General features: G+C 40.2%; 1 protein-coding gene across 1 annotated transcript; it reads left to right on the top strand.

The window, feature by feature from the left end:
- The first annotated feature begins 340 nt into the window (after window positions 1-340).
- On the top strand, window positions 341-25,621 carry LOC124870869 (semaphorin-3F-like). The gene is made up of 18 exons (XM_047369696.1): window positions 341-793; window positions 3,498-3,634; window positions 14,364-14,524; window positions 14,637-14,699; window positions 14,803-14,922; window positions 15,125-15,218; window positions 15,317-15,436; window positions 15,557-15,702; window positions 16,571-16,685; window positions 16,775-16,844; window positions 16,994-17,138; window positions 17,219-17,441; window positions 17,530-17,618; window positions 17,704-17,745; window positions 20,010-20,167; window positions 21,671-21,738; window positions 21,825-21,952; window positions 24,398-25,621. The coding sequence occupies exons 2-18, from the start codon at window positions 3,523-3,525 to the stop codon at window positions 24,773-24,775; spliced, it is 2,232 nt and encodes a 743-aa protein (XP_047225652.1). The 5' UTR covers window positions 341-793; window positions 3,498-3,522; the 3' UTR covers window positions 24,776-25,621.
- Window positions 25,622-27,131: the final 1,510 nt, after the last annotated feature.

The raw sequence follows: 27,131 nt of genomic DNA, 5'->3' as shown, positions 1-27,131 counted from the left end.
ATTTACTGTTTTGGTGCTCTTTTTTTGAATTGCTGTTATGTAAAAAAAATGTTTTGTTTGTGTATGATGGTATTTTAAAAAGTGTATGTATTTGGGAAGGCCGTTTGTAATTTATTTATGATTCATATTTTTAGGATTTTTTATATTATTATTTTATATTTCTTTGCTCCTAATCATAACAACATTTATGCAAATTAAATCACTTGTAAACCCCAAATAGAATTCTGCTTACAGCCTCGTTCAAGCATAGGTCGGCTCAGATCCGCCAGCAGTGACAGGGTTAATCACACCCATATGGTGCGCTGAGAGGTTTGGTCCAATGCTGCTTGTGGGCCAACAGGAGAAGGAAGGCTGGGTGGGGGCAGAACAGAAGGGAGAGGACAGCGGGACAGATCACTCTCCCAACACCTGCACCTGGTCACTTTGCTTCTCGTTCAGTCACCAGTTAAAGTCCCTTTTTCTGATCCGTGGACCAAGACCTTGATCGATGGTGTTATAGGCATAAACTTTTGGAGATTGTGGGACAAGCGTTAGGGGTTCTTATGCTAATTTGTCTCTCTTTCTTTTTATTGTTACGCAGAGGAATACCTCCGGTTATAAGCGGCTGATTCGGCATTGTTGTCTTTTTCCCTATTATCTAAGAGGAACTATCAAACCATTCGGATTGTTTTAATTCCTGCGCAGATCTGCTGCTGAGAGACATTTTTTTCCAGTCCGGACTCCAAAGGCGCAAAACGCGCAGAATGCCGCGGTAACATCCTACAAGTTCGGGTTCTTTTCGCAGAAATCAAAGGTAAGGACATTTCACTTAACCCTGGTTTAACTTTTAACTGGCGTTTGGTTACTCTGTAGCACAGTCTCTGAGCCTTTAGATGGCTGGACTGTGTGCGTTTGTCCCGGCTCCTATTTCTGGATGTTGAGTTCACAGGTAAGTGCGCACTCCTCCGCTTATGAAAGAAGCTGAAAGAAATCCTGTAATTATTTAAAGAGAAGCCATATATTATTACAGCAGAACTTAAATCTGTCCTGCAGCTCCCACCCAGCACAGAAAACCAACAGAACCGCTGTACAAATATACCACGGAGTCAGGCCATCATACAGTGGAGCCTCAATGGGATTTTTAGACATTTCTCATTTATTAAGAAAAAGGAAATTAAACTATAACGAACACAGAGCGTGAATCGTTGTATTTAAAGATGAATAGAAGCTGTAGTCATTCCGTTTTTATACATTCAGATTAGGTCCTAATATGTGCTTGGCGTTTTTTATTCTATCATCAGATTAGTTTTAATACAGACTGCATAATTAAAACAATTCCCTATCTCAGTTAAAATACTATACTAACATTATCTTATCCATGTGACTGAACAGGTGCAACTATATTTCATTTCATTACATTTCATACGGTTCAAATATTTAAAAAAAGTTCATTTATTTAATTGTTTCAATTCAAAAGTAGAACTAATTTATTATACAGACCTATTACGCACAGCGCTGTATGTTTCATGGTTATTTCAGTTCATTTTGATTAGTATGCTTTAAAGCTACTGGAAACCCCAAAAACAATTTCTCAAGAAATTAGAATATAACATAAGATAGAAAATAATCTTTAATACAGGAATGTTATGTTATTGCAATGTTTTGGCTTGCACAATAATGGTCAGGTGTTTATTTTTGTTTATTTTGATAACTATTGAGCAAAACTAATGAAAATCCAAAATTCAGTTTTCTGAAAACTTGAATGTTACATAAGAACGGTAAAAACAGAGGTAAAGCTACAAGTGTTTTTTTTTTTTAAATAAGCTGGCTATTCACAGAGTGATGTATCCATTCATTTTAATGGGAAGTTGAGTGGAAGGAAAAAGTGTACTAGAAAAACGTGCATAAGCAATAGGGACTAGCACCACAGCAAACCTGATAACTGCCCCTTACTGCCAAAAGTATCAGCAGCTTATTTCATGACTAGGCATTGCTGTGCTGGATTGGCAGCAAACTGGCCTGATGTAAACCCCATAGAGAATCCCCAATGAGAGACATCAGACTCAATAATGCAGATGAGCTGAAGGCTGCTTTTAAAGCAACCCGGGCTACCTTAACAGCTCAGCAGAGCCACAGGCTGACCTCCTCAATGCTATGTCGCATTGATGCCTTAATAATGCAAAAGGAGCCCTGCTGAAGTTTTAAGTGCATGGACATACTTTTCAGTTGGCCAATATTTCTTTAAACAAAACATTTAAAATACCTCTTTTATCTCAGGTTTGCATCAGCTCTAATCCATAATAATTAAAACTGACATAAATGAATGCTTGAAACATATATTACTCTGTGTGAAAGGAAGCCACGTAATTTACGAGTTTCACATTTTGAATTGAATTACTGAAATCATTGTGTCATGTGCTAATTGACTGGGATGCACTTGTATTTCATTTACTGCGGCTTTAAAATGTCTGTTGGAGGGAATCAACATCCCCCTGGTGAGCAGATTTGTGTCACGGTGCCAGGAAGGTTGTTTAAGGTGTTGCCAGTGTGGCCTCTGTTTCTGATTTTCCTAAATGTTCCAACCGTTTCAGTTTCATCACAATGTTCAAAATGTCTTTCTCGGGAACATGTTCTCCAGATTAAGTGCTGCACCCAATTTTTATTGTGAAATCACGCTTCCTTTTTTCACCATGATAACCCCCCTCCCCTTCCAACACCTCCTAATTTCCAGGCGTGTGCCATGTGCGCTTTGAGGCTGTGGCTGCCTGGATGTCATGAGGGGAAGAAAGAGCCCAGGGGATGTCTTATAGGCCCAAGCAAAGCACACCTTAAGGGAGACAATTTAATGGATGTTATGGACTCAGCTTTTAGTATTCATAATTTATATAGGATCCTCTCCAGCAAAGTGCAGATGCATAATGAATGTCTGAGTTAAGGTCTAACAGTTGGGCTAAGTTTCACAACACCCCTTAACTGTCAGGAACTGTTTCAGCGAGGGCTACCTGTTCCTTTGAACTGTCAGGTCTTCCACTCATCAGCCTCTGAGAGGGCTTTGTTGGAAAAAAGAGTGAGAGGGAGCCAGAGGGGAATCATTGATTGGCATGTTCATTGTCTTCTCTGTGCAGGTAAAACGTGAGTAAAATGCATGCTGAACTAAGTGCTGTTTGTAGACGAATTTGTCCAAGATGAAGGCTAGGTGATTTTAATCTCGTGTAATTGCCAGCCTTTTTTTTTTTTCAAGAGACTGGCCTCACAAGCTCCATTTTACAGTCCTAACACATACCTCACTACATTTACGCTCTAAATAAATAATAGGGCTGTCATATTTTCCAGAGCAGGTGTGAAGATTTGGACGTTATTCTCTCCTGCCTAACTACACGTCTCATCTGAGAAGGCTGCAGGCCAAGCGTCTGATCAGAGACATCAGAGAGAGTCCGTCCTTCCCTCTCTTTTTCTGTCTCCCATTTCTCATGGGGCACTCTATAATAACGCTCATTCCTCTTTCTTCTTTTGTCCAGATTTAGATCTCTGTGGGCTACCTGCATGACTGTTACCATGACAGCATCTGGAGCCCAGCTCCTCCTGTTGGCCCTGTGTGTTTACAGAGGCTGGGGCCTGCAGCAGTCTGCACCACGGGTTCGCCTCTCCTTCAAAGGTGAGCTCATACATATGGAGTAAACTCCTCTGCCTGGGGAGTTGTTATAATAGTTTATTTGTTTAGTTTTGTCCGGTGAAATCCCTGGCAGACTCTTAAACCTGTTCTTGCCAGCGGTTTTGTTTCCGTTTTATGCATATGTAAAGAGCGTATTTCCTGCTGAATGTCAAACAGTGGAGCACTGAAAACAAAAGGTGGATGTTACGTTGGCTGGTTACTGGTTGTGCCCTTCAACAGAGTTTCTCCCCACACCCTAAAACCCTCACGCACTATGATGTGACCTGTCAGGTTGTTCTTTGTTTTGACGTCGGCCACAAGAAAAAAACACCTGAAACTTGATCACGGGAGCAAAATTGATATTTTAAGATGTTAAAAACTAGGCTTTCAGGTTTAAAGCTGAGACGGGGAGGATGGAGTTTTTTAAAGCCTTTTTTGTGTACCGTAGTTATTTGGGATTTTCCCCTTGTTCTCTGGCCACCTGCACTCATTAACTCTGATAAGAGAGATTTTTCCTCACAAATATGAGGATAACACCTTTGATCAAAAAAAATGCAAGATGATTACAGTTATTTCTGCATCCCTGTCATGGCGTCACATCAAGTCGCGGGAGGGGCCCACGTGTAAGAACACATGCCCTACACCACATAGACATGAAAATTAGAGGATCAGATTTATAACATTCTTGGGTCCTTTGATGTGCAGCTGATTCAGGAGGCTTTGGTTTCAAAATAGGGTCTAGACAGCATCTTGTCTTGTTACAGTGCAGAAATTCAGTGATAAACATTTATGATTTACATATAAAAAGGCTATCTGAGGCAGATTAGAACTAATCGTGAGATCTGTGTTTGACAGAAATACTGGCGGTGTACGTGCAGGGCTGCTGTGCATTCTTCTGATTTTGTAACACTGAAAACAGCTGTCCACATGCTGCGGATACCTACAGATACAGATCCACCTAAGTCCCGAGAGAGTAATTGTCATGCATTTTTATGTGACCTTTAACACTAATCCCCCTCCCGGTAAATAGCTTAGCACTGTTTTTTTGGAGCTCTGTACGCACAGTAGTTGATGGATCAATCCCACAAGTTTGGTCTTGAATTGTTTGCTCTAAGACAGGTATTCACATATGTACACTCTAAAAACGTCTTTGTTAGCAACAACCTAATTTGTGTTATATTGTTATGCCAGTCATATAAAACAATATAAATATTGCTGGATATCAATATACAGCCCTTGCTTGATTTAACACCACAGGGTAAAGGTATGAGTTTGACAGAATATTTGGTTAAAGCTTTGGTTTTTTAACTAAAGAGATGGATTAAAACGTCTATTGTCTTATATGAAGGTAGGCAAGGGCCAGTATGAGATTCTCATGGTGTGATAAGCCACAAATACCACAATTTCACAGTACTTACAAAACATTTTATTTATAACATGATCTAACTGCTTTAATTTTAAACAGACAAACAGCAATTATTCCAACTGCTGCTTTTGCACTCTTTAACATTTGGGTTTGAAACAGGGACTTAAGTAAAAATATGGAATACACAGCTGCATAAATTTAGTTTTAAGGGGCTTATTGGGCAGAATAGCAAACCTCTGCTGTGCTACCCTCTTTGGAGTAGGAGGGGAAGTATAACAGCAATATTTGGGTGGTAAAAATTTCTCTGTCTTTTGTGACTAAAAATATTTTCAAACAGCTGGATTTGCTTTTTTCATAAGCAAAGAAAGAAGCCAGCTGACCAGTGGGTTGTAGTAACACATGCAGGTGAGGACTTTTATGTGGTCTATTCAGCTAGAAACATATCTAAATTATCAGAACCGGATGATCAAAAACTTTAAGAAGTTGTGAAACTGCAGCTTTTCATAACCTTTGTATACCTTAATACCAGTAAACAGTCCATGCTTATGTTCAGGCTACCAAAGAGTTTGTTGAAAAGAAAAACCCATTACCCAGATTACTACACAACAAATATTTGGGTTAAAGTTTAGTTTGTTTAATTTTACTTTAATTCTGCAAATAAATGTATTAGAAATAAAATAAACAAATAAAGACAACAACTTCATAATGTGTAATAAAACTTTACCTGAATAAAAACAAAAATTGGAGAGCAAAGTTCATTATCAATCTACACTCACCGGCCACTTTATTAGGTACACCTTGCTAGTAGCGGGTTGGACCCCCTTTTGCCTTCAGAACTGCCTTAATCCTTCGTGGCATAGATTCAACAAGGTACTGGAAACATTCCTCAGAGAGTTTGGTCCATATTGACATGATAGCATCACACAGATGCTGCAGATTTGTCAGCTTCACATCCATGATGCGAATCTCCCGTTCCACCACATCCCAAAGGTGCTCTTTTGGATTGAGATCTGGTGACTCTGGAGGCCATTTGAGTCCAGTGAACTCATTGTCATGTTCAAGAAACCAGTCTGAGATGATTCGTGCTTTATGACATTCCTGCTGGAAGTAACCATCAGAAGATGGGTACACTGTGGTAATAAAGGGATGGACATGGTCAGCAACAATACTCAGGTAGGCTGTGGCGTTGACACAATGCTCAGGGGCCCAAAGTGAGCCAAGAAAATATCCCCCACACCATTACCACCACCACCAGCCTGAACTGTTGATACAAGGCAGGATGGATCCATGCTTTCATGTTGTTGACGCCATATTCTGACCTTACCATCCGAATGTTGCAGTAGAAATCAAGACTCATCAGACCAGGCAATGTTTTTCCAATCTTCTATTGTCCAATTTTGGTGAGCCTGTGCCAATTGTAACCTCAGTTCCCTGTTCTTAGCTGACAGGAGTGGCACCCGGTGTGGTCTTCTGCTGCTGTAGCCCATCTGCCCCAAGGTTCGACGTGTTGTGCGTCCAGAGATGCTCTTCTGCATGCCTTGGTTTAATGAGTGGTTATTTGAGTTACTGTTGCCTTTCTATCACCTCGAACCAGTGTAGCCATTCTCCTCTGACCTCTGGCATCAACAAGGCATTTGCGCCCATAGAACTGCCGCTCACTGGATATTTTCTCTTTTTCAGACCATTCTCTGTAAACCCTAGAGATGGTAGTGCGTGAAAATCCCAGTAGATCAGCAGTTTCTGAAATACTCAGACCAGCCCGTCTGACACCAACAACCATGCCACATTCAAAGTCACTTAAATCACCTTTCTTCCCCATTCTGATGCTCGGATTGAACTGCAGCAGATCGTCTTGACCATGTTGTCTACATGCCTAAATGCATTGAGTTGCTGCCATGTGATTGGCTGATTAGAAATTTGCGTTAACAAGCATTTGGACAGGTGTATCTAATAAAGTGGCCGGTGAGTATATAACACTGTATGAAAAATTGGTCTATATTGACTATATGATCAACTACTTGGTCAAAGGGTTGATGTTTAACATAGCTTGCACTAGTTTGTACTGACTACAGATAAATGGCTAATGTTATCTACTATGAATTAATTAACACAAATAAATAACATGTACGTTATTAAACATCCTATGGAGGAGGTTGTTGTATAGTCAAAATCTGCCTGTGAAAAAGGATGAAGTCCCCTCTACTTTTTTCTCAAACCCAACAAACTGTGAACTTGCACGTTGGAGCTGGATTTCCAGTTTTTTTGATGTGCAAACTAATGCTAGAGAACACAGCAGCTGATCAATCACGTTTTTGTTTAACATCCCCAAACCTAAATACTCCTCACAATGTCAGCAAAATGCACATCCAGCCTTCCAGCTGCTGCTTTCGAGCAATATAGTCAAAAAATATAATTTTGTGGTCTTAAAGATTGTGTCTAAATGAATATTTTTAAGGTGAGATGGATAGATATATGTTACAGACAAAAAAACTTATTTGTTTTAGGTCTTGGCTTTAAACTGTATGGAAACGTTGGATTTTACTTTTGGTTTCTTTGGCATTAAACCACAACATTCTTTATTACCTATATCCTGTTTTGTGAACCATTTTAAACAGTCTTGATAACTGCTTTGCACAGCTTTATTCCACATAAATGCTTCCTTATGTTTACAACTGTTTGCACCTCTGCCAATATGGCAGAACCTCTCAGGATGTATTTTTAGTCTGTGTTTACTCAGCTTTCCAACTATAAAAATTGATTGGGTTAAAGAAATGGCCAGCTAGTGTGTCAAAGTTGACTTTATGACTAATTGTTTTGTCATTGTGTGAATGTTTAATATACTTAGCAATAGCTTGCGCTAACTACTTAGCAGGTAGAAAGGCTGATATCCTCTTCACTGAGCAAATTCTTTCTCTTGTGTGAGCCAAAGTAATTAACACAGCCTACTGACATAAACATTATTATACAACATACAGGTCCTTCTCAAAATATTAGCATATTGTGATAAAGTTCATTATTTTCCATAATGTCATGATAAAAATTTAACATTCATATATTTTAGATTCATTGCACACTAACTGACATATTTCAGGTCTTTTATTGTCTTAATACGGATGATTTTGGCATACAGCTCATGAAAACCCAAAATTCCTATCTCACAAAATTAGCATATCATTAAAAGGGTCTCTAAACGAGCTATGAACCTAATCATCTGAATCAACGAGTTAACTCTAAACACCTGCAAAAGATTCCTGAGGCCTTTAAAACTCCCATCCTGGTTCATTACTCAAAACCCCAATCATGGGTAAGACTGCCGACCAGACTGCTGTCCAGAAGGCCACTATTGACACTCTCAAGCAAGAGGGTAAGACACAGAAAGAAATTTCTGAACAAATAGGCTGTTCCCAGAGTGCTGTATCAAGGCACCTCAGTGGGAAGTCTGTGGGAAGGAAAAAGTGTGGCAGAAAACGCTGCACAACGAGAAGAGGTGACCGGACCCTGAGGAAGATTGTGGAGAAGGGCCAATTCCAGACCTTGGGGGACCTGAGGAAGCAGTGGACTGAGTCTGGAGTAGAAACATCCAGAGCCACCGTGCACAGGCGTGTGCAGGAAATGGGCTACAGGTGCCGCATTCCCCAGGTCAAGCCACTTTTGAACCAGAAACAGCGGCAGAAGCGCCTGACCTGGGCTACAGAGAAGCAGCACTGGACTGTTGCTCAGTGGTCCAAAGTACTTTTTTCGGATGAAAGCAAATTCTGCATGTCATTCGGAAATCAAGGTGCCAGAGTCTGGAGGAAGACTGGGGAGAAGGAAATGCCAAAATGCCAGAAGTCCAGTGTCAAGTACCCACAGTCAGTGATGGTCTGGGGTGCCGTGTCAGCTGCTGGTGTTGGTCCACTGTGTTTTATCAAGGGCAGGGTCAATGCAGCTAGCTATCAGGAGATTTTGGAGCACTTCATGCTTCCATCTGCTGAAAAGCTTTATGGAGATGAAGATTTCATTTTTCAGCACAACCTGGCACCTGCTCACAGTGCCAAAACCACTGGTAAATGGTTTACTGACCATGGTATCACTGTGCTCAATTGGCCTGCCAACTCTCCTGACCTGAACCCCATAGAGAATCTGTGGGATATTGTGAAGAGAACGTTGAGAGACTCAAGACCCAACACTCTGGATGAGCTAAAGGCCGCTATCGAAGCATCCTGGGCCTCCATAAGACCTCAGCAGTGCCACAGGCTGATTGCCTCCATGCCACGCCGCATTGAAGCAGTCCTTTCTGCAAAAGGATTCCCGATCAAGTATTGAGTGCATAACTGTACATGATTATTTGAAGGTTGACGTTTTTTGTATTAAAAACACTTTTCTTTTATTGGTCGGATGAAATATGCTAATTTTGTGAGATAGGAATTTTGGGTTTTCATGAGCTGTATGCCAAAATCATCCGCATTAAGACAATAAAAGACCTGAAATATTTCAGTTAGTGTGCAATGAATCTAAAATATATGAATGTTAAATTTTCATCATGACATTATGGAAAATAATGTACTTTATCACAATATGCTAATATTTTGAGAAGGACCTGTACTTTTACACTCTTTCTTATTTCATTCTGTGGAGGTCATTGTATACTTCAAAATGGTGATCAGTTGAGAATGATTAGGCCCCTTTTTTTCTCCTCTCTGTCACAAAAAACTGGGTCCCGAACGTTTTTAAAGTGTGGCTATAATTCAATTCATTTCAAAAATACTTAATGGAACAAACTCATTGTCTTGTGTGAATCAAAGTCATTCCATAATACCGATATTAAGACTATTGTTGAGCATCATTTTAATATCTTACGATTTTGTATTTTACCAACAAACTGGGCTGCAATTTTTGACCAAATGTTTGGTTAGAACTGCCTAAATTCAACAGATACCAGCTGCTGGCTTTGGGCACAAGGGTGTCCAAAGTGTGGCTTAGGGCCCATTTGCGATTATCATTGACAAATTTCATTCTTCAAAGAATGAAAAATGTGTGGTATTACATGAAGTCTTTTATTTCAGTCTTCAAAGAATGAAAAATGTTTGGTATTACATGAAGTCTTTTATTCATCACTTTGATATTAATCTCATTATGAGTAGAACCACCAACATCCAATGACTGATTAAAGCAGCCTTGGGCATGCCCATTTACAGCTAAATACAGCCAAGTTTTCGAAGAAAGAATGACAAATATTCACTTGCTTTGAGTATAGAGAAATTATCCAACAGAAGAGGAAACAATCAAACTGAGGAACTGTATGGCCTTCTTATATCAAGGCTTTTAAGGTTTTGAATCTACAATGATTTACGGATCCCTTTGCTAGAAAAATCCCACTCCTTTGTTTGCTTCATTAAAATATTGAATGTTTAGCTTATTGTCGAGGAGGTTAAAATATTTATTACTTTTGCCTTTTAAATTAAATGTTTTGTTGTTTTTAAATGCAGCCTTATAGGGATTTCAGCCCAACTGGCAAAAAATTTGGCTTAAAGAAATAATCAACAATTTTAGTGAGAATCTATATTGATTTTATGACCAATTCTTTGGGCAAAGTGTGAATGTAGCACTAGCTACTACTGCAAAAAAATGCTAACGTTCTGTGTTGGGACAACAGCCATGGGTACAAAATGAAAGGCCAGTACGAACTTTTCTGGAACTTTCAAAATAAATCGCATTAACCTACTTCCAGCACAGCCAGAAACAGGGAAAAACTGCGGACTTCCCGTGACGTCACTGTCCAAATAAAAACCCCGCTTTTGCAACAAACTGACCTCTTCCACGCAGGTCCCCAGAGGAACTGGAGGGAGTGACACAGCGTGCTAATGTCTCTTTGCTGGCAAACATAACTCTTCAAACTGGATCCAAGAGTGTCATACAATCACGCGATCATATGCACTAAGTTAAGCAGGAATGAATGGCTGTTTGTGTATCCGGTATTCATTCATGAATGGGGTAATTAAAGTACAAGCGTGGCTTGACTTTTCTCTCTGAGGTCTACAGAAGCAAACTGTGTTCCAGAGAGTTCCCAGCAGAGACCCTGTCTCTACAACGCTGAGTGGAGCAGTTTTCCCGGTCTAAAGGAAGGACAACAGGACCGCATTACCATGGTTACAGTAGTAACGTGCAGTTGCCCCCCCACGCAGAGAAGTAGTTTAGAATGAAATAATCTAAACACTTTTCGTTTTATGACGTTTGGTTTTGTTTGTTTTTAAAACTCAGCAATCTTAGTGCTAGCAGATTATCTGCTCAGCACCATGTGCTCAGTTTGTGTGTGTGTTTTTTTTTTAAAGTTAAAACTTTTTTTAAAGGGTGGTTATAAATACAGAAGATCGGCCATAACGCTTATGCATTTTAACCCTTTTATTAGTGGTATTTTAAAGGTATGTGTTTGATTCTGATAATAAGCTATAAGCTTCCTTTGTTAGCTTCAACCGCTAACAGCTAAGAACACGTGTTTGCCTACTAAAGATCATTTACCCAAAAGGATTGTTAGTTTTCAATCTAGTAAAATAATATTTCCCTAAATATTATTTTACTAAACTTGATAACTAAGCAACACAATTAAGCCCATTTCTCAAAATTTGGTTCTTATTCAAAACAATATTTCCTTAAATATTATTTTAGTAAATAAAGGCAGCTAATTGAACACAGTTGAGAATTAGTCATCCAGAAGGTTGGTTTTATTCAGCAAATCATTCTTTAAAACATTATTTTAATAAAATTATATTTTATCTGATCTTGCATTGTGAATGGTTGTCTAAAGGTATACCAATTATTGCCTAATTTAGTTCCAAGACTAACTTCACTTCACTTCCAGATTCTTCAAGATAATCCTTGGTTCTCAAACATAAATACATTGTATGATAATGTTGCATCACTCTTTTGGTCATGGTTTTAACCATCGTTAATCAGCTTGTTCATATTGTACATAGCCCATTAGTCTTCGTTATTCTTTAATTCTGCTTGGTAGTTTAGTTGGATTGTTTTAGCATAGTAAAGGGTTTGTTGATTGAAATATGTTTGACTTGAGTTGACTTATTTTTGTTAAGAAATTCTTGTATAAGACATTGTGTGAATTTATTCATGTGCAGAGTTTATGCTGTTCAATAATGTTAGAGCTTGGCTCATCCCTTTCAGTTTTGTCCTAATACCATCGCCTTACTGGGCTGGTATCCACAGGACAACCCTTAACAGACCAAAATATTATTTAATAAAATAGTAAAGTATTAATATTAAATAATATATTCATAATCACAACATCTGTCTAATCTGTTGTGACAACTAGATCCACTAATATTAATATTATTATACAGCATAATATTACCTCCTTACCATTTCTTATTTCATCCTGTAGGAGATATTAAGCTAAAAGAGGTTCTTGTACAATTCAAAATGTAGTGTTTTAAAGAACAATAAAGCTCCTTCTACTCTCTTCTCTAACCCAACAAAACGGGTCACAGTTTTTGACCCAGTATTTGGTTTAAACTACCCAACATCTGTCCAACCCAGCATGAACTCAACATCTGGGTTGAAAAAATGACCCAGCAGTTTTTTTTCTATGCACTGAGCTCTCACACGCAGCAGCTTGTTAAAGGTTTTAGATCGACTCTCAGGTTTTATTCATAAAGCAGCACTCTGCAGACCCTTCCCCCTAGAACAGAACAAAAAGCTGTTAGGTTTGGATTTAGTCCCCAACTGTTTTATACCACTCCAAGGATTTATTGTTCATTGTTTGTGACAGCAAGCTCCTTTGTTCCCTGAGGCGCCTGTGGAGGAGGTTTCGGGGCGGCTGGAGGACATGTGACTCTTCTGAGTGATTGTGCAGGACCAAGTGATACTCAGAGGCCACACTGGGTCTGAAGAGGACAAGGACTTTAAGTTGTTTTTCCGGAAGTTGGGTTAATTGAACAATCTTCAAAAGGAAGTGACAGAGGCCCGTTTGATAGAATTAGTCAGCATTGCTAGAAAGCAGAACATGCTGTGTAACTGAAGCCGTGTTTCAGAACTTCATACCCTAACGGTTCTATCCTCAGTTGGTTCATACAGTATGGGTCTGGGACTAAGTTTTGCGTGTCATTAGTGACTCAGTGACAATATGCTGTCAGGCTGTAACCTGAGAGTTCATAGTGGGCCCCATACTGGCCTTCCCAGTATGTCCTTCCCAGTGTTTCCCCTATCGATGTCAGAATATTGTCAGATGATAAGTGTTTGTTGAATGTTTACCAGATGATGGCAGAACATTGTTTGCTATTTTTGTCCAACAGAGACAAGTACAGGGGTGCGGTGTTACTGCATTTAGCCCGTTCAGTGAATCCACCATGGCCGTGTTGGAGCTCGGCCATGGAGGCTTGTTATCCTGTGTTTACCTCTTGGGAACAAGACTGGACCTTGTTCCATCTCAGAGACTGTCCCGCTTCGACCGGAGATCCGACTGCGAGGCTTATTTTAGTGGCACCTCCACTGCATCCTGTTAACGCAGGCCTCAAAAGGAAGATGGCAGGCACTTTGATGTAAATAAAGATTGCACTTCCTGTCAAATCCCAGTAAGCCTGCTTCTGAGGGTCTCTGACAACATTTGTCATTGTTTAAGCCTGCTGTCTTTAACATGCCTCCGTAGTGTTGCAGGGAGCACATATGGTGGCCAATATTTCAGACATGCCACAGATGTGTGGGTGGGTGGGTGGGTGGGTGTGTGTGTGTGTGTGTGTGTGTGTGTGTGTGTGTGTGTGTGTGTGTGTGTGTGTGTGTGTGTGTGTGTGTGTGTGTTTGTGCGCGCGCGTGTGTTTGGAGGCTTTTCATGTCTTTAAGCTGATGCAATGAATTGGAGAATTGCTAAAGTTCTGCATGAAGCCATTTGTCTCAGAGCAGCTGAAAAAGGTTCAATCAAAGCTTTTTGGAGAACAAAAAAAGACAAACACTTTCCACTGCTGCGTGTCTTAACAGGTTACGCTCTGCTGAACACAGAGCTGATCTCAAGAATTAGCTGTGAGTTCCACTGACCATGTTTCCTAAGGGACCTACACCGCTTTCCCTCCAACTCCACAAGGCATGCAGTGCCTTAAACCCAATCAGACATCAGAACCCATAAAATATTGAGATCTTAAAAGCGAATATGCTTTTTAAAGCGCTCCGTGTTGAGTCATATTTAATAAGTGACACACATTTTCCAAAAAAAAACTTGTGTTGTTTCAGGGACCATAAGTTCATCCAAGTTGGACATGAAAATATGTTAAAGGCATAAGGGGAATAACATAAGTGTTGCTTGCTCTGCCATCTGCAGCTTTTCAGAAAACGCTCCAGAGGTTTTTTTTTTTTTCAAACAAAACTGTAACATTTTCCACACAGAACTCATGGACACAAAAGCTGCACGACCCTTCAGTTTTTCCTTCAACACCAGTGACTACCGCATCCTCCTCATGGATCAGGATCAGGGCCGTCTGTACCTGGGCAGCCGGGAGTACCTGGTTGCTCTGGACATGCACAATGTCAACAAGGAACCACTTATAGTGCGTACAAATTCCTGGAGCTCTCTTCTTAAATCCACTCTGCTATTTGGCATGTGGTCTTAAAACTCTGAGTGCAGTGATCCTAATTTGAGTTGTTTGTTCTCCAATGCAGATCCACTGGCCAGCCTCTGCAAAGAGAAAGGGAGAATGCCAAATGACAGGGAAGGGTAAACAGGTGGGATCTTGTGCTCACAGTCAGTACTTTATAAAATATAATAATTCTTTCAAGATGTTACAGCAATGTTTGAATTCCATTTGTCTTGCTCTTATTTGTCCAGGGTGAATGTGCCAACTTTGTGCGCTTGATTGAGCCGTGGAACCGCACCCACCTTTATACCTGTGGCACAGGGGCATACCAACCTATCTGCACGTTCATCAACCGAGGCTGGAAGGCAGAGGTGAACAAGCCATTTACAGCTCTCCAATTGGGATTTACACCAAAACGCCCCTAGCAGCTCAGACCTGGAAAGCTTTGTCCTGCTAAATATTTTAGGATGGCAAACTAGGACACTGATTTGTTTATGGTTTTCCTTATGCTCTCCCTGTCTCATCATGGCAGTCTATTTTTATGCATGCTGTCTTTCTGATCTGCCTCTACAGGACTACCTGTTTAGGTTGGTCTCTGGTTATATGGATTCAGGGAAGGGAAAATGTTCCTACGATCCCAAACAAGAGAATGTTGCAGTTCTGATCAGTAAGGAATGCTTGACTAATAGGAAGATTACATCAAAAGACACCCAGATGTAATTTAAGCAGCTCAGTAAATTGTTCCATTTTTGTTTATCTTTGCAGATGGTAACTTGTATGCGGGTGTACATATTGACTTCATGAGCACAGATGCTGCTCTGTTTAGGACCATGGGAGGGAGGACAGCAATCAGGACAGAGCAATATGATTCCAGGTGGCTCAACGGTTAGTAAGTGTGGGTGTGAAGAAGTAAACGGCAATGATTACAGGTTATAGATCCTCTCATTTTATTTTGACAACCACTCGTTTCAATCCTCTTTCTGCTTATCTGTTTTTATCCTCCAGAGCCGGTGTTTATCCAGATCCAGCAGATCCCTGACAGTGCAGAAAGGAACGATGACAAGCTTTACTTCTTTTTCCGGGAGAAGAGTCTAGACACCAGTGGTGGGGCGAGCCCCACGGTTTTAGCTCGGGTGGGGAGAGTGTGTCTGGTGAGCAGAACCACACTGTTAAAAAAAATAAAAACAGTTCCGTACAAAAATTTCTTTATCTTTCATGTTAGGACCACAAACCTCTGCATATTGCCTCGTAATTTTATGTAACAGGAGGACATATTGTAGTGCATAAATAAAAAGTAGAAGGAAAAAGAGTCGTAGTTTTCGACATTTCCTTAAATATAAAGATCTGAAAAATCAGGCATGAATTTTATGTGAATTTCACCAACATATGGAAGATGGCTCCCTTGTCAGAACCTATTATCCTAAATGTAAAACACAATAAGTGGTGGAAAAATCTAACACTACACATCACCCTGAATGCACAATCCATATGGTCAAATATGGTGATGGCAGAAACCTGAATGATCATTAGGCACAGTGAAGCTAGTTGGAGTTGACAGGAAGATAGCTGGATCTAAATACAAGACAATTCTGGGAGAAAACCTGTTAGAGGTGGCATAGGTCTTCAGATTTGATCGAGGATCTTCTTCCAGTTGCACAACAGCCCTGATCACACAGCCAGAGCTACACTGCAAATGTTTAGATTGGCCCAGTCAAAGAGCAGACCTAAATTCAATGGCAAGACTTCACTTGGTTTCCACCTAACCTAACTAAGCTTGGGCTATTTTGTAATGTAGGATTGGTAAAAAATTTGGCTGCAGATGTTCACAGCTAACAGAGACCAAGTATTTACTCCAGACACTAATACAAACAATAGCATACTTTATATAGTTAGCTTATAGAGGTAGAAAAATCTAAGGGGTAAAACAAATTTCCACAAGAAGCTCTATATGCACTTTGAGTTAACTCTTTGCATCATGTGAAATGTGAGTTTAACCATACCTTAATATATATCCTGCAGAACGATGAAGGAGGGCAGAAATCTCTGGTGAACCGCTGGACAACGTTCCTGAAGGCCCGTCTTGTCTGCTCAGTGATTGGAGACGATGGGGTCGAGACATCATTTGATGAACTACGTAAAGTCCTGAGAAGCTGTCTCTAATTGTGTCTTAGCTACATCTGCTCGACTGTGTTCTTAATGAAATTCATGACATTGTTTTTCCAGGAGATGTGTTCATTCAACCAACACAGGATGAAAGAAACCCTATGGTGTATGCTCTCTTCACCACAGCTGGGTGAGTCATGTTCTGGAATCTAGGTTCACAAATTCATACCTCAGTCCTTTCTTTGTTTTATCAACACATTTGCATCGCTAATTTATTTTCTAATTATCATGGGTTAGGTTTGCCATCTTTTTCAACTTCGTTGTTTGTTTTTGCTCAAGCTCCGTGTTTAAGGGCTCGGCAGTCTGCGTGTACTCGATGGCTGATGTCCGCAATGTCTTTAATGGACCATTTGCCCACAAGCACGGCCATAACTACCAATGGACAGAATACACTGGGAAGATTCCCTATCCACGGCCTGGAACAGTAGGTTTCAGTCTCGTTTTCTTCACATTGAAAATAATGCCATTGAAGTAATCAAGCCTTTATTTTCCTCTGGCATCCAGTGTCCAGGAGGAACCTTCACTCCAGGCATCCGGTCATCCAAGAACTTCTCTGATGAAGCTGTGAATTTCATCCGAGCCCATCCCCTCATGTTTCATTCAGTTTATCCTATCCATCGCCGCCCCCTGGTGGTGAAGACCGGTGTGGACTACCGGTACACAGCCCTTGTTGTTGACCAGGTGGACGCTGTGGATGGACGATATGAGGTTCTCTTTCTAGGCACAGGTAAGAGAGCTGCAGGACAGATAGTTGTAATACTTTTTCATAAAGAAAATGTTCAGCCAATCGTCAGCAATGTTTATGTTGCTTTTAGACCGAGGCACTGTGCAAAAAGTCATTGTTTTGCCCAAAGACCCAACAACCATGGAGGAACTGACTCTGGAGGAGGTTGAGGTTTTCCGGGTATGTCTCTGTATCTGCCTGGATTCTTTATATCACAATAAGCCTAGCCATAAAAGTTGGACAATTTTTCTTCCTTGAATTACAGACCAGAGTTCCTGTTAAAACAATGAAGATTTCTTCTAAAAGAGTAAGCCTTTATTGATTCTTCATACAAAAGAGTAGACACTGCAGTTTCTTGTGAAAGTATTCATACCCCATGTCACATTACAGCCACAAAGTTCAATGTATTATTTTGGGATTTTTGTCACAGATTAACACAAAGTAGTCCATAATTGCAAAGTAAAGTGAAAATGGTAGTTTTTATTTTTTAAATACAAATCTGAAAAAAATGTAGCATGCAAATGCACTCAGGCCCCTTACTTTGATACTCCTAAATGAAATTTAGTGCAGCCTATTTTCTTCAAATGTCACATAATTTATAGAGGCAGTCCATGTAATGCAATGTTAGTATAAATATAGCTGTTGTTTGAAGGCCTAACATGTTTGTTAGGCAACATTAGTGAACAAACAGCATCATGAGATTACGCGGAGAGCAGCAGACAGGTCAGAGCTAAATGTGTGGTAAAGTTTAAAACAGAGTTAGGTTACAAAATCATTCCCAAAACTTTGAACGTCTCGCGGAGAATCTGTTGATAGGACAGTTATTAGTCATGAACTCCACAGTCTATTTCTTTATGGAAGAGTGGCAAGAAGAAAATATCTGTTGAAAGAAAGCAATACATGTTTCTGTTTGCAATTTGCCACATGCTGTGTGGGGACACAGCTGACTTGTGTAAAAAGGTCTTTTTGTCAGATTAGGGAAAAATGTAACTTTTTATCATAGATTTAAATGCTTTAAATGCTATGTTCATTTGAAAATTAACCTTGCACATCTCTACCTTATTTTGGTAACACATGGTGGTGGCAGCATCAAGCTGTGGGGATGTTTTTCTTCAGGGACAAGGAAGTTGATTAGATTTAATGGGAAGAAGCTAAATACAGGACTATCTTGGAAGAAAACCAGTTTGGAGTTTTAGAAGTCAGTCAGTCAGTCAGTCAGTCATCCTCTATACCGCTTCTTCCATAGTGGGTTGTGGGAAACTGGTGCCTATCTCCAGCAGTCTATGGGCATGAGGCGGGGTACACCCTGGACAGGTTGCCAGTCCATCGCAGGGCAGTTTTAGAAGATTTACAGACAAAAAAACTTATTTGTTTTAGGTCTTGGCTTTAAACTGTGCTACAAAGGAAATAATTCTGGTTCGTAATGTAAACTGGTTCATTATCCTGCTTTAATGTAAAATAGCAAACATTTTCTATTCTAACACTGATCATGCATTCAATGAGCTGACCTAGACGTTATGTTGTTTAGGATCATCTTGCAAACAGCTAAATTATGTTGAAATTATATCTTATAACAGTCATACAATCCAAGATAGTAAATCTTACCTGAGGATGGAAATGTTGGCTTTTACTTTGGTTTCTTTGGCATTAAACCACAGCATTCTTTATTACTTATATCCTGTTTTTTAAACATTTTTAAACTGTCTTAATAACTGCTTCGCACAGCTTTCTTTCACATAAATGCTTTCTTATGTTTACAACTGTTTGCACCTCTGCCAATATGGCGGAACGTCACAGGATGCATTTTTAGTCTGTGTTTTACTCAGTTTTCCAACTGTAAAAATCAATTGGGTTAAAGAAATGACCAGCTAGAGTGTGTCAAAGTTGACTTCATGACTCATTTTTTGTCAATGTGTGAATGTTTATCATGCACTAACTACTTGAAAAAGGTGAAAAAGGGTGATGTTCTCTTCACTGGGCAAGTGCTTTCACTTGCGTGAACAAATGTAATTCACACAATGTGTAAAAAGGTCCTTTCGTCAGATTAGGTATCTCTTTACCTTGTCTTGGTAACACATGATGGCGGCGGCATCAAGCTGTGGGGATGTTTTTCTTCAGGGACAAGAAAGTTGATTAGATTTAATGGGAAGAAGCTAAATGCAGGACTATCCTGGAAAAAACCAGTTCGGAGTTTTAGAAGTCTTGAAATAGTAGCAGAGGTTCACTGCCCAACTGGACAACAACCACAAGCATACATACAGAGCTACAATGAAATGGTTTTCATCAAACCATATTGATGTGTGTAAATGACCCAGCCAAAGCCCAGATCTAAATATAACTGAGAAACTGTGGCAAGACTTGAAACTTACTGATGCTCTCGATCTAGTCGGACTCCAGCTCTCCATCACATAAAATCCCAACAAATACGCTGAAGTTTGTAGCTGTGATGTGACAAAATGTAAAAATGTTTGTATGAATATTTTTGTAATGCACTGTCTATTTATATGCATGTACTGACACCAAGTCACCCCCCCTCTTTGAACTGAGCCTGTTTTGTTTGTGTTGCTGCAGCAACAGCTGTACGTGTCATCGGACGCGGGGCTGACGCAGGTGTCGCTACACCGCTGCGGCGTGTACGGCAGGGCCTGCTCTGACTGCTGTCTGGCCCGGGATCCCTACTGCGCTTGGGATGGAGAGAGCTGCTCTGCCTTCACCCCATCTACCAAAAGGTACAGGTCACCTCATATACAGGTCCTTCTCAAAAAATTAGCATATTGTGATAAAGTTCATTATTTTCTATAATGTAATGCTGAAAATTTAATATTCATATATTTTAGATTCATTGCACACTAACTGAAATATTTCAGGTCTTTTATTGTCTTAATACGGATGATTTTGGCATACAGCTCATGAAAACCCAAAATTCCTATCTCACAAAATTAGCATATTTCATCCGACCAATAAAAGAAAAGTGTTTTTAATACAAAAAATGTCAACCTTCAAATAATCATGTACAGTTATGCACTCAATACTTGGTCGGGAATCCTTTGGCAGAAATGACTGCTTCAATGCGGCGTGGCATGGTGGCAATCAGCCTGTGGCACTGCTGAGGTCTTATGGAGGCCCAGGATGCTTCGATAGCGGCCTTTAGCTCATCCAGAGTGTTGGGTCTTGAGTCTCTCAACGTTCTCTTCACAATATCCCACAGATTCTCTATGGGGTTCAGGTCAGGAGAGTTGGCAGGCCAATTGAGCACAGTGATACCATGGTCAGTAAACCATTTACCAGTGGTTTTGGCACTGTGAGCAGGTGCCAGGTCGTGCTGAAAAATTAAATCTTCATCTCCATAAAGCTTTTCAGCAGATGGAAGCATGAAGTGCTCCAAAATCTCCTGATAGCTAGCTGCATTGACCCTGCCCTTGATAAAACACAGTGGACCAACACCAGCAGCTGACACGGCACCCCAGACCATCACTGACTGTGGGTACTTGACACTGGACTTCTGGCATTTTGGCATTTCCTTCTCCCCAGTCTTCCTCCAGACTCTGGCACCTTGATTTCCGAATGACATGCAGAATTTGCTTTCATCCGAAAAAAGTACTTTGGACCACTGAGCAACAGTCCAGTGCTACTTCTCTGTAGCCCAGGTCTGGGGAATGTGGCACCTGTAGCCCATTTCCTGCACACGCCTGTGCACGGTGGCTCTGGATGTTTCTACTCCAGACTCAGTCCACTGCTTCCGCAGGTCCCCCAAGGTCTGGAATCGGCCCTTCTCCACAATCTTCCTCAGGGTCCGGTCACCTCTTCTCATTGTGCAGCGTTTTCTGCCACACTTTTTCCTTCCCACAGACTTCCCACTGAGGTGCCTTGATACAGCACTCTGGGAACAGCCTATTCATTCAGAAATGTATTTCTGTGTCTTACCCTCTTGCTTGAGGGTGTCAATAGTGGCCTTCTGGACAGCAGTCAGGTTGGCAGTTGGGTTTTCATGAGCTGTATGCCAAAATCATCCGTATTAAGACAATAAAAGACCTGAAATATTTCAGTTAGTGTGCAATGAATCTAAAATATATGAATGTTAAATTTTCATCATGACATTATGGAAAATAATGAACTTTATCACAATATGCTAATTTTTTGAGAAGGACCTGTAATCACTGTGCAACATGTCTACCCTTTACAGTGAAGGTTTGTTGGTTCTACTGAAACTTCAACTCTAATAATTGTTTTAGGAGGAGCAGAAGACAGGATGTAAAGCACGGTGATCCACTGAGACAGTGCAGAGGCTTTAATGCCAAAGGTAAAGGGGTGGATTTACTTGTTAAGCTGTATGTTTAGCTGTATTTTGAGTTTTTATGAAATTTCCTTTCCTGTTTTTGTGTGCAGTGGAGAAACGTCTGAGAGAGACGGTGCAGTTTGGGGTGGAGGGCAGCAGTACCTTCTTGGAGTGTCAGCCTCGCTCCCCTCAGGCCACCGTCAAGTGGCTCTTCCAAAGGGAGGGAAAGAGGAAAGTGGTGAGGAAAAAATAGAAACTCCAGTGTTTTCAGAACAACCTGACTTAACTAATTGACTGCAAGTTTAATAAGAGAACACTGATAACGTTTACAATTTTCATCTAATCAAAAAATAAACATTGAAGTCTGGCTGAAGTCACGATTCAGTAATTCCCATCTGAACCTGCTTCCAGACATGAGATGTTCTGCCACAAAATCCTGTTCCCACTGTTCACACGAATAATTGTAAAATTAAAGGGTGCAAAGTTTTGGTACATTTTTCCAAAAATAATGATAAACTAACAAATTTAACTATTACATAAAAACTTACTTATTCCAACCAGCTACAGTTTGTGACACAAAAAAAAAATCCTCCAGCTACAAATCCTAACATCCTAGTTCAATTATGCTGGAGCTCTTTTGTGACTTAAATGCATTAATTTAGATTTGATGCGATACACCAAAACATAGCAGTGCGTAATTGTCAAGTGGAAAATGAAGACAAATGGTTTTCAAAGATTTTTACAAATGAAAGTCTTAAAAGTGTAATGTGAATTTGTGTTCAAACCTCTTTACTTTAACACCCCTAAATAAAATCCAGGGCAACCAATTCAGCCTTCAGAAGCCACCTAAGCAGTAAATAGTCACCTCACAAGCCGTCAGAGGTTTCTTAGTAGAAAAAAAGGGGCATCATGAAGACCAAGGAAAACAGTAGACAGGTCAGGGGTGAAGTTGTAGAAATATTTAAAGCAGGGTCAGGGTATAACACATTTTCCCAGTCTTTGAACATCTCATAAAGCACTATTCAATCCATCATCCAAAAGAGCACAGAGGTAGCCAAGAGGCCCATGGTAACTCTGGAGGAGCTGGAGAGATCCACAGATTAGGTGGGAGAATCTGCTAATTGGACAACTATTAGTCATGCTCTCAACAAATCTTACCAGTAGGAAGAATGCAAGGAGAAAGCCATTGTTGAAAGAAACGTAGAGGAAGACTGATTTAAACTTTATCACTACCCATGTAGGGCACACAGCAAACGTGGAAAAAGGGCTCTGGCCAGATCAGAACAGAATGAATGTCTTGACCTGTATGTAAACTGCAATGTGTGGCAGGTAGAGGACAGGTAAGCTGGTCAAAGTTGATGGGAAGATTGATGGAGCTAAATATGAAGCAGTCCTGGAAGAAAACTTGTTGGAGGTGATAAAAGACTTTGAACTGGGGCAGAAGCTCATCTTCCAGTAGTAGAATGACCGTAAACGTACAGCCTGAACTAAAATGGGATTGTTAAGATCAAATGACATTCATGTGTTAGAATAGGGGCTACATGGTGGCACAGTTGGTAGCACTGTTGCCTTGTAGCAAGAAGGTCCTGGATGGAGTCGGCATGGAGTTTGTGTGTTCTCCTTGTGCATGCATGGGTTCTCTCTGGGTACTCCGCTTCCTGCCACAGTCCAAAAACATGACTATTAGATTAACTGGTCTCTCTAAATTGCCCTTAAGTGTGAATGGATGTGTGCATAGTTGTTTGTCCTGTGTGTTGCCCTGCGGTGGACTGGCGACCTGTCTAGGGTGTACCTCACCTCTCGCCTGTAGACTGCTGGTAAAGAAAATGGATGGGTGGATGGATGGGTGGATGGATGGATGGATGGATGGATGGATGGATGGATGGATGGCCCAGTTAAAAGTCTCAACGTAAATCCAACTGCAAATCTGTGGCAAGACAATTAAAAATTGTTGTTCACAGATGCTCTCAATTCAATATGAATGTGCTCTGGCTATACTGAATATACTGGAAAAAAGTGGTACAATTATCTGTGTGCAAAGCTGAAAGGTGCTTTTACAAAGAAGTTACCCAGAGTTGCAAAATTTCTTTTCAGAATTTTCTTTATAAGACACTCATGTGCAATTCTGCACCATTTGTGTTGGTCTATAGCAAAAAGCTTTAATGAAATAAGAGACATCTTGTGCCTGTAACACAAGAAAATGAAAAACAGATAATGCAGCATGAACACATTTGTAAGGCACTATATCTTGTCAGTTGGTGCCAGCATGGCAGACACAGTTTGTGGTTCATAGATCTGTATTTGTAGACAAATGGTTACCCAAAGTCAAAAGACAGAATCATTTAGCATTCAGAGTTGAAGTGCTTGATGCCAAATATGGCATATCAGCTGTGCAAAAAAAGATGCAAAGCAACTGATGCAAACCAGCAAAGCGGATATTTCATTTCACATTTAAGCTACTGAGTGCCTGTAGCTGATCACAGTTATATTTATATATCTCTTTTAACATATTTATAGTTTATTCAGTAAGGGTGTTGAGTACTTTCTTGTGCCGTTGGGGTGAATGCAAATTGATGCAATGAATGCATAGTTGCATCAGTTGTCAGCTATTACCATTCATTACAAAGATACAAATTTAAATGTGTTGCTGTTGTTTATGCCGATGTCATTCTATTACCTGCAGCTGAATCGTGTTGGAGGTGTTCTGAAAACCAACCAGGGAATCCTCCTGAAGTCTCTTAACCAGTCAGACGCAGGGCTCTACCACTGCCTCGCCACAGAGAACAACTTCAAGCACACCATGGCCCGCGTGGCTCTGCGCATTCTAGATCGGGACATTGTTTTAGCGCTCACCGCTCGGGATGAGGACGAGGCACCTAAAGCCCGCCAAACAGGGTCTTACCCTCAGTCGCCTGTCGACTCTACACCCTTTCCACCTGAGATCAGACTTATTAACCAGTACTGCCAGTCTTACTGGGACCAAGTCAATCCTAAACAGCAGCAGCAGCGGAAGCGCAACAGCCGCAGGCACACAGAAAGCCAGGACCAAGGTCTTGGTTAGAGGACGGGATGGTCCAACACGGGTCTGTCTGGACTTTATACTGGACTTTTTAGTTCGACACATGTTTAGGTGACACTTCCACTCATTTGGGCGTGTGATACTGTCATTTTATCATTAAAGTGTTGGTGGTTTTCCAGATTTCAACCTAGTAAATCCATATTAAACATAGTTTACACTACTGATGACCACATTCTAAATGATGCCATATGTTTGTAGTTACCAAACAACAGCTTTATTACCATGTATAGTAATGTTACTGATCTTAAAAAAAAATTGTGGGACTGTTCAGTGGAACAAAGCACACATTTCACACAAACTTGGTGTTCTTTTCAAAAAAGGCTGAATGCAAGGCAATGAGAAGCCTCCTAAAGTTACACAGATATGCTTTCTTTTAAGTATCTCCAGACAGAAGTGTAATATATTATTTGTGAATATAATGTTAATGGTCATGACCTGTTGTTTTGATTACCCTGTATTGTATGACGGTATCCTGTTGATATAAATGCATATTTTGCATGCATACTGTCGTTTGTTGCGAGTTGTACATTTTCACGGTTGCTCTGTTCTCAGACTTGTTGTGTTCTGATGTTGGTGAGTTGTAATGTGTTTTGTTAAGCTAATTCCATTGGATATTGATGTATAATGACCTCCCCTTACTGTCCTGTGCTTTGGTGACCCACAGTATGTGAGTATGTGATTGAAGTTCTTTGTAGTGTACAGTGTTCTTCCAGCTATGCACTTTGTTGTTGGTGGTATTTGTGGGAAATGGGGATCTTTGCACAGATGTGAGACAAGAACTGATTTTTTTTAATGTATTGTATGCCATAAAAATGGGAGTGAAGCTGGCTCAGATGTAGCATTGTTTGTTACTCTGTTGTTTTACACTGTTTTTAGAAATGTTTTACGAGTAAAATTATCTTTTTTCAGTCAGAGGTCCATTTACGATCATGATGGTAGGTTTTTCAATTACCAGTCTATAGTATAGCCAAACAGAAACATTCTTTCATTGCATCAGTATAATGTCACAATACAAATTTCTGAAAAAGCCAGTCTTTAATTAATGACCTCCTCTTTTGACAACGAAGCAGCACTTATTCTTCTCCTATAAGTTTTCAGTTACAGGAGGGAACATACAGAGAGAGGGATTTTTCATCAATCCTCCTTGATCATCCTGGTTTCTCTCTGTCTCTTCTCGTCAGCCCACAGGTTTTCTAGAAGATACAGGTCTAGGGACTGTAATGCCATGGAAGAAGATTAATTTTGTGTCTAGTGAGCTATTGCTATGTTGATTTGGCCATATTTTTTTGTTCACCATGCTGCAAAAACACCCATAGCTGATTCATTGTCAGCTCTCTGTCAGAAGCCACCAGATTTTTTTAAATGCCCAGGTATTTTAAAGAGCCCATGATGGCATACACTATAACAAGGTTCCCAGGGGCTTGGGGAAAAAGGACTTACAGCATCAAAGATCCTCCACATTACTTCACAGTGATAATACGGTTATTTGCCATCATGTTTATCTTTTGTTTTCTGCCAGACCCATCTGTGGTACTTATTGATAAAGAAACTGAATATTTGTGTTGGTAGGAGAGAAAAGACTTTTTTTCTGATATGCTTCCCAGTCAACTGGTTGCCATGTAGATAGCATCTAGTGATTGTTTTGGAGCCTTTGTGAGATCTCAGGCTTTGCTGCACTTCTTTAACATCAAGCTTTAGTTATTTTTATGTCTCTTTTACCAACCTGCTCACTGTCCATGAAGGCAAGAGAAATTTGGATCTTCATCCAGTTTTGTTTGTCACAGCTCCAGTTGTTTTGAACGTTTTAATTATGGCTCTGACTGTAGACATGAGCAAGACATTATTCAGAAAAATGTGCATCCAATACATTAAAGTGTATATACAGAGTGCTGTGAAAAGGTATTTGCTCCATTACAGAATTCTACTGGTTTTACTTTTGTGGCCACACTTAAATGTTTCAAATCATCAAACAACTTTTAACATCGAAAACGATAACCTGAGCAAATACAAATTGCTGGTGCTGTGTGGAAGAGTAATTATCCTAAACTTAATAACTGGTTGTGTCACCTTTGAAAGCAACACCTGTCATCAAGTGTTTGTAATAACTAACAATAAGCCTTTCACATCTCTGTGAAGGAATTTGGCCTACTCTTCTTTGCAGAATAGTTTTTTTCACCAATATTGGATGAAAGGCCTGTTTAAGGTCATGCTGCAACATCTCTATTGGATTGCATTTAGTTGTTTTTTTGCTTTTGAACCACTCAGAGGTGGATTTGCTAGTGTGCTCTGGACCATTGTTTTGCCGCATAACCTGGGCCCTTGAGCTTAAGATCTCGTA

This window comes from Girardinichthys multiradiatus, chromosome 1, assembly GCF_021462225.1.
Source record: "Girardinichthys multiradiatus isolate DD_20200921_A chromosome 1, DD_fGirMul_XY1, whole genome shotgun sequence".
Taxonomy (NCBI): Eukaryota; Metazoa; Chordata; class Actinopteri; order Cyprinodontiformes; family Goodeidae; genus Girardinichthys; species Girardinichthys multiradiatus.
This window is presented reverse-complemented; position numbering and strand designations above follow the sequence as displayed.

Bases quoted from the DNA above. Each gene is read 5' to 3' on its own strand.
- LOC124870869 (XM_047369696.1), top strand. From the start codon at position 3,523: ATGACTGTTACCATGACAGCATCTGGAGCCCAGCTCCTCCTGTTGGCC. The intron at 17,139-17,218 runs GTAGGTTTCAGT...TCTGGCATCCAG, and splicing joins CCTATCCACGGCCTGGAACA to TGTCCAGGAGGAACCTTCAC. The intron at 17,746-20,009 runs GTAAGCCTTTAT...GTGTTGCTGCAG, and splicing joins TGAAGATTTCTTCTAAAAGA to CAACAGCTGTACGTGTCATC.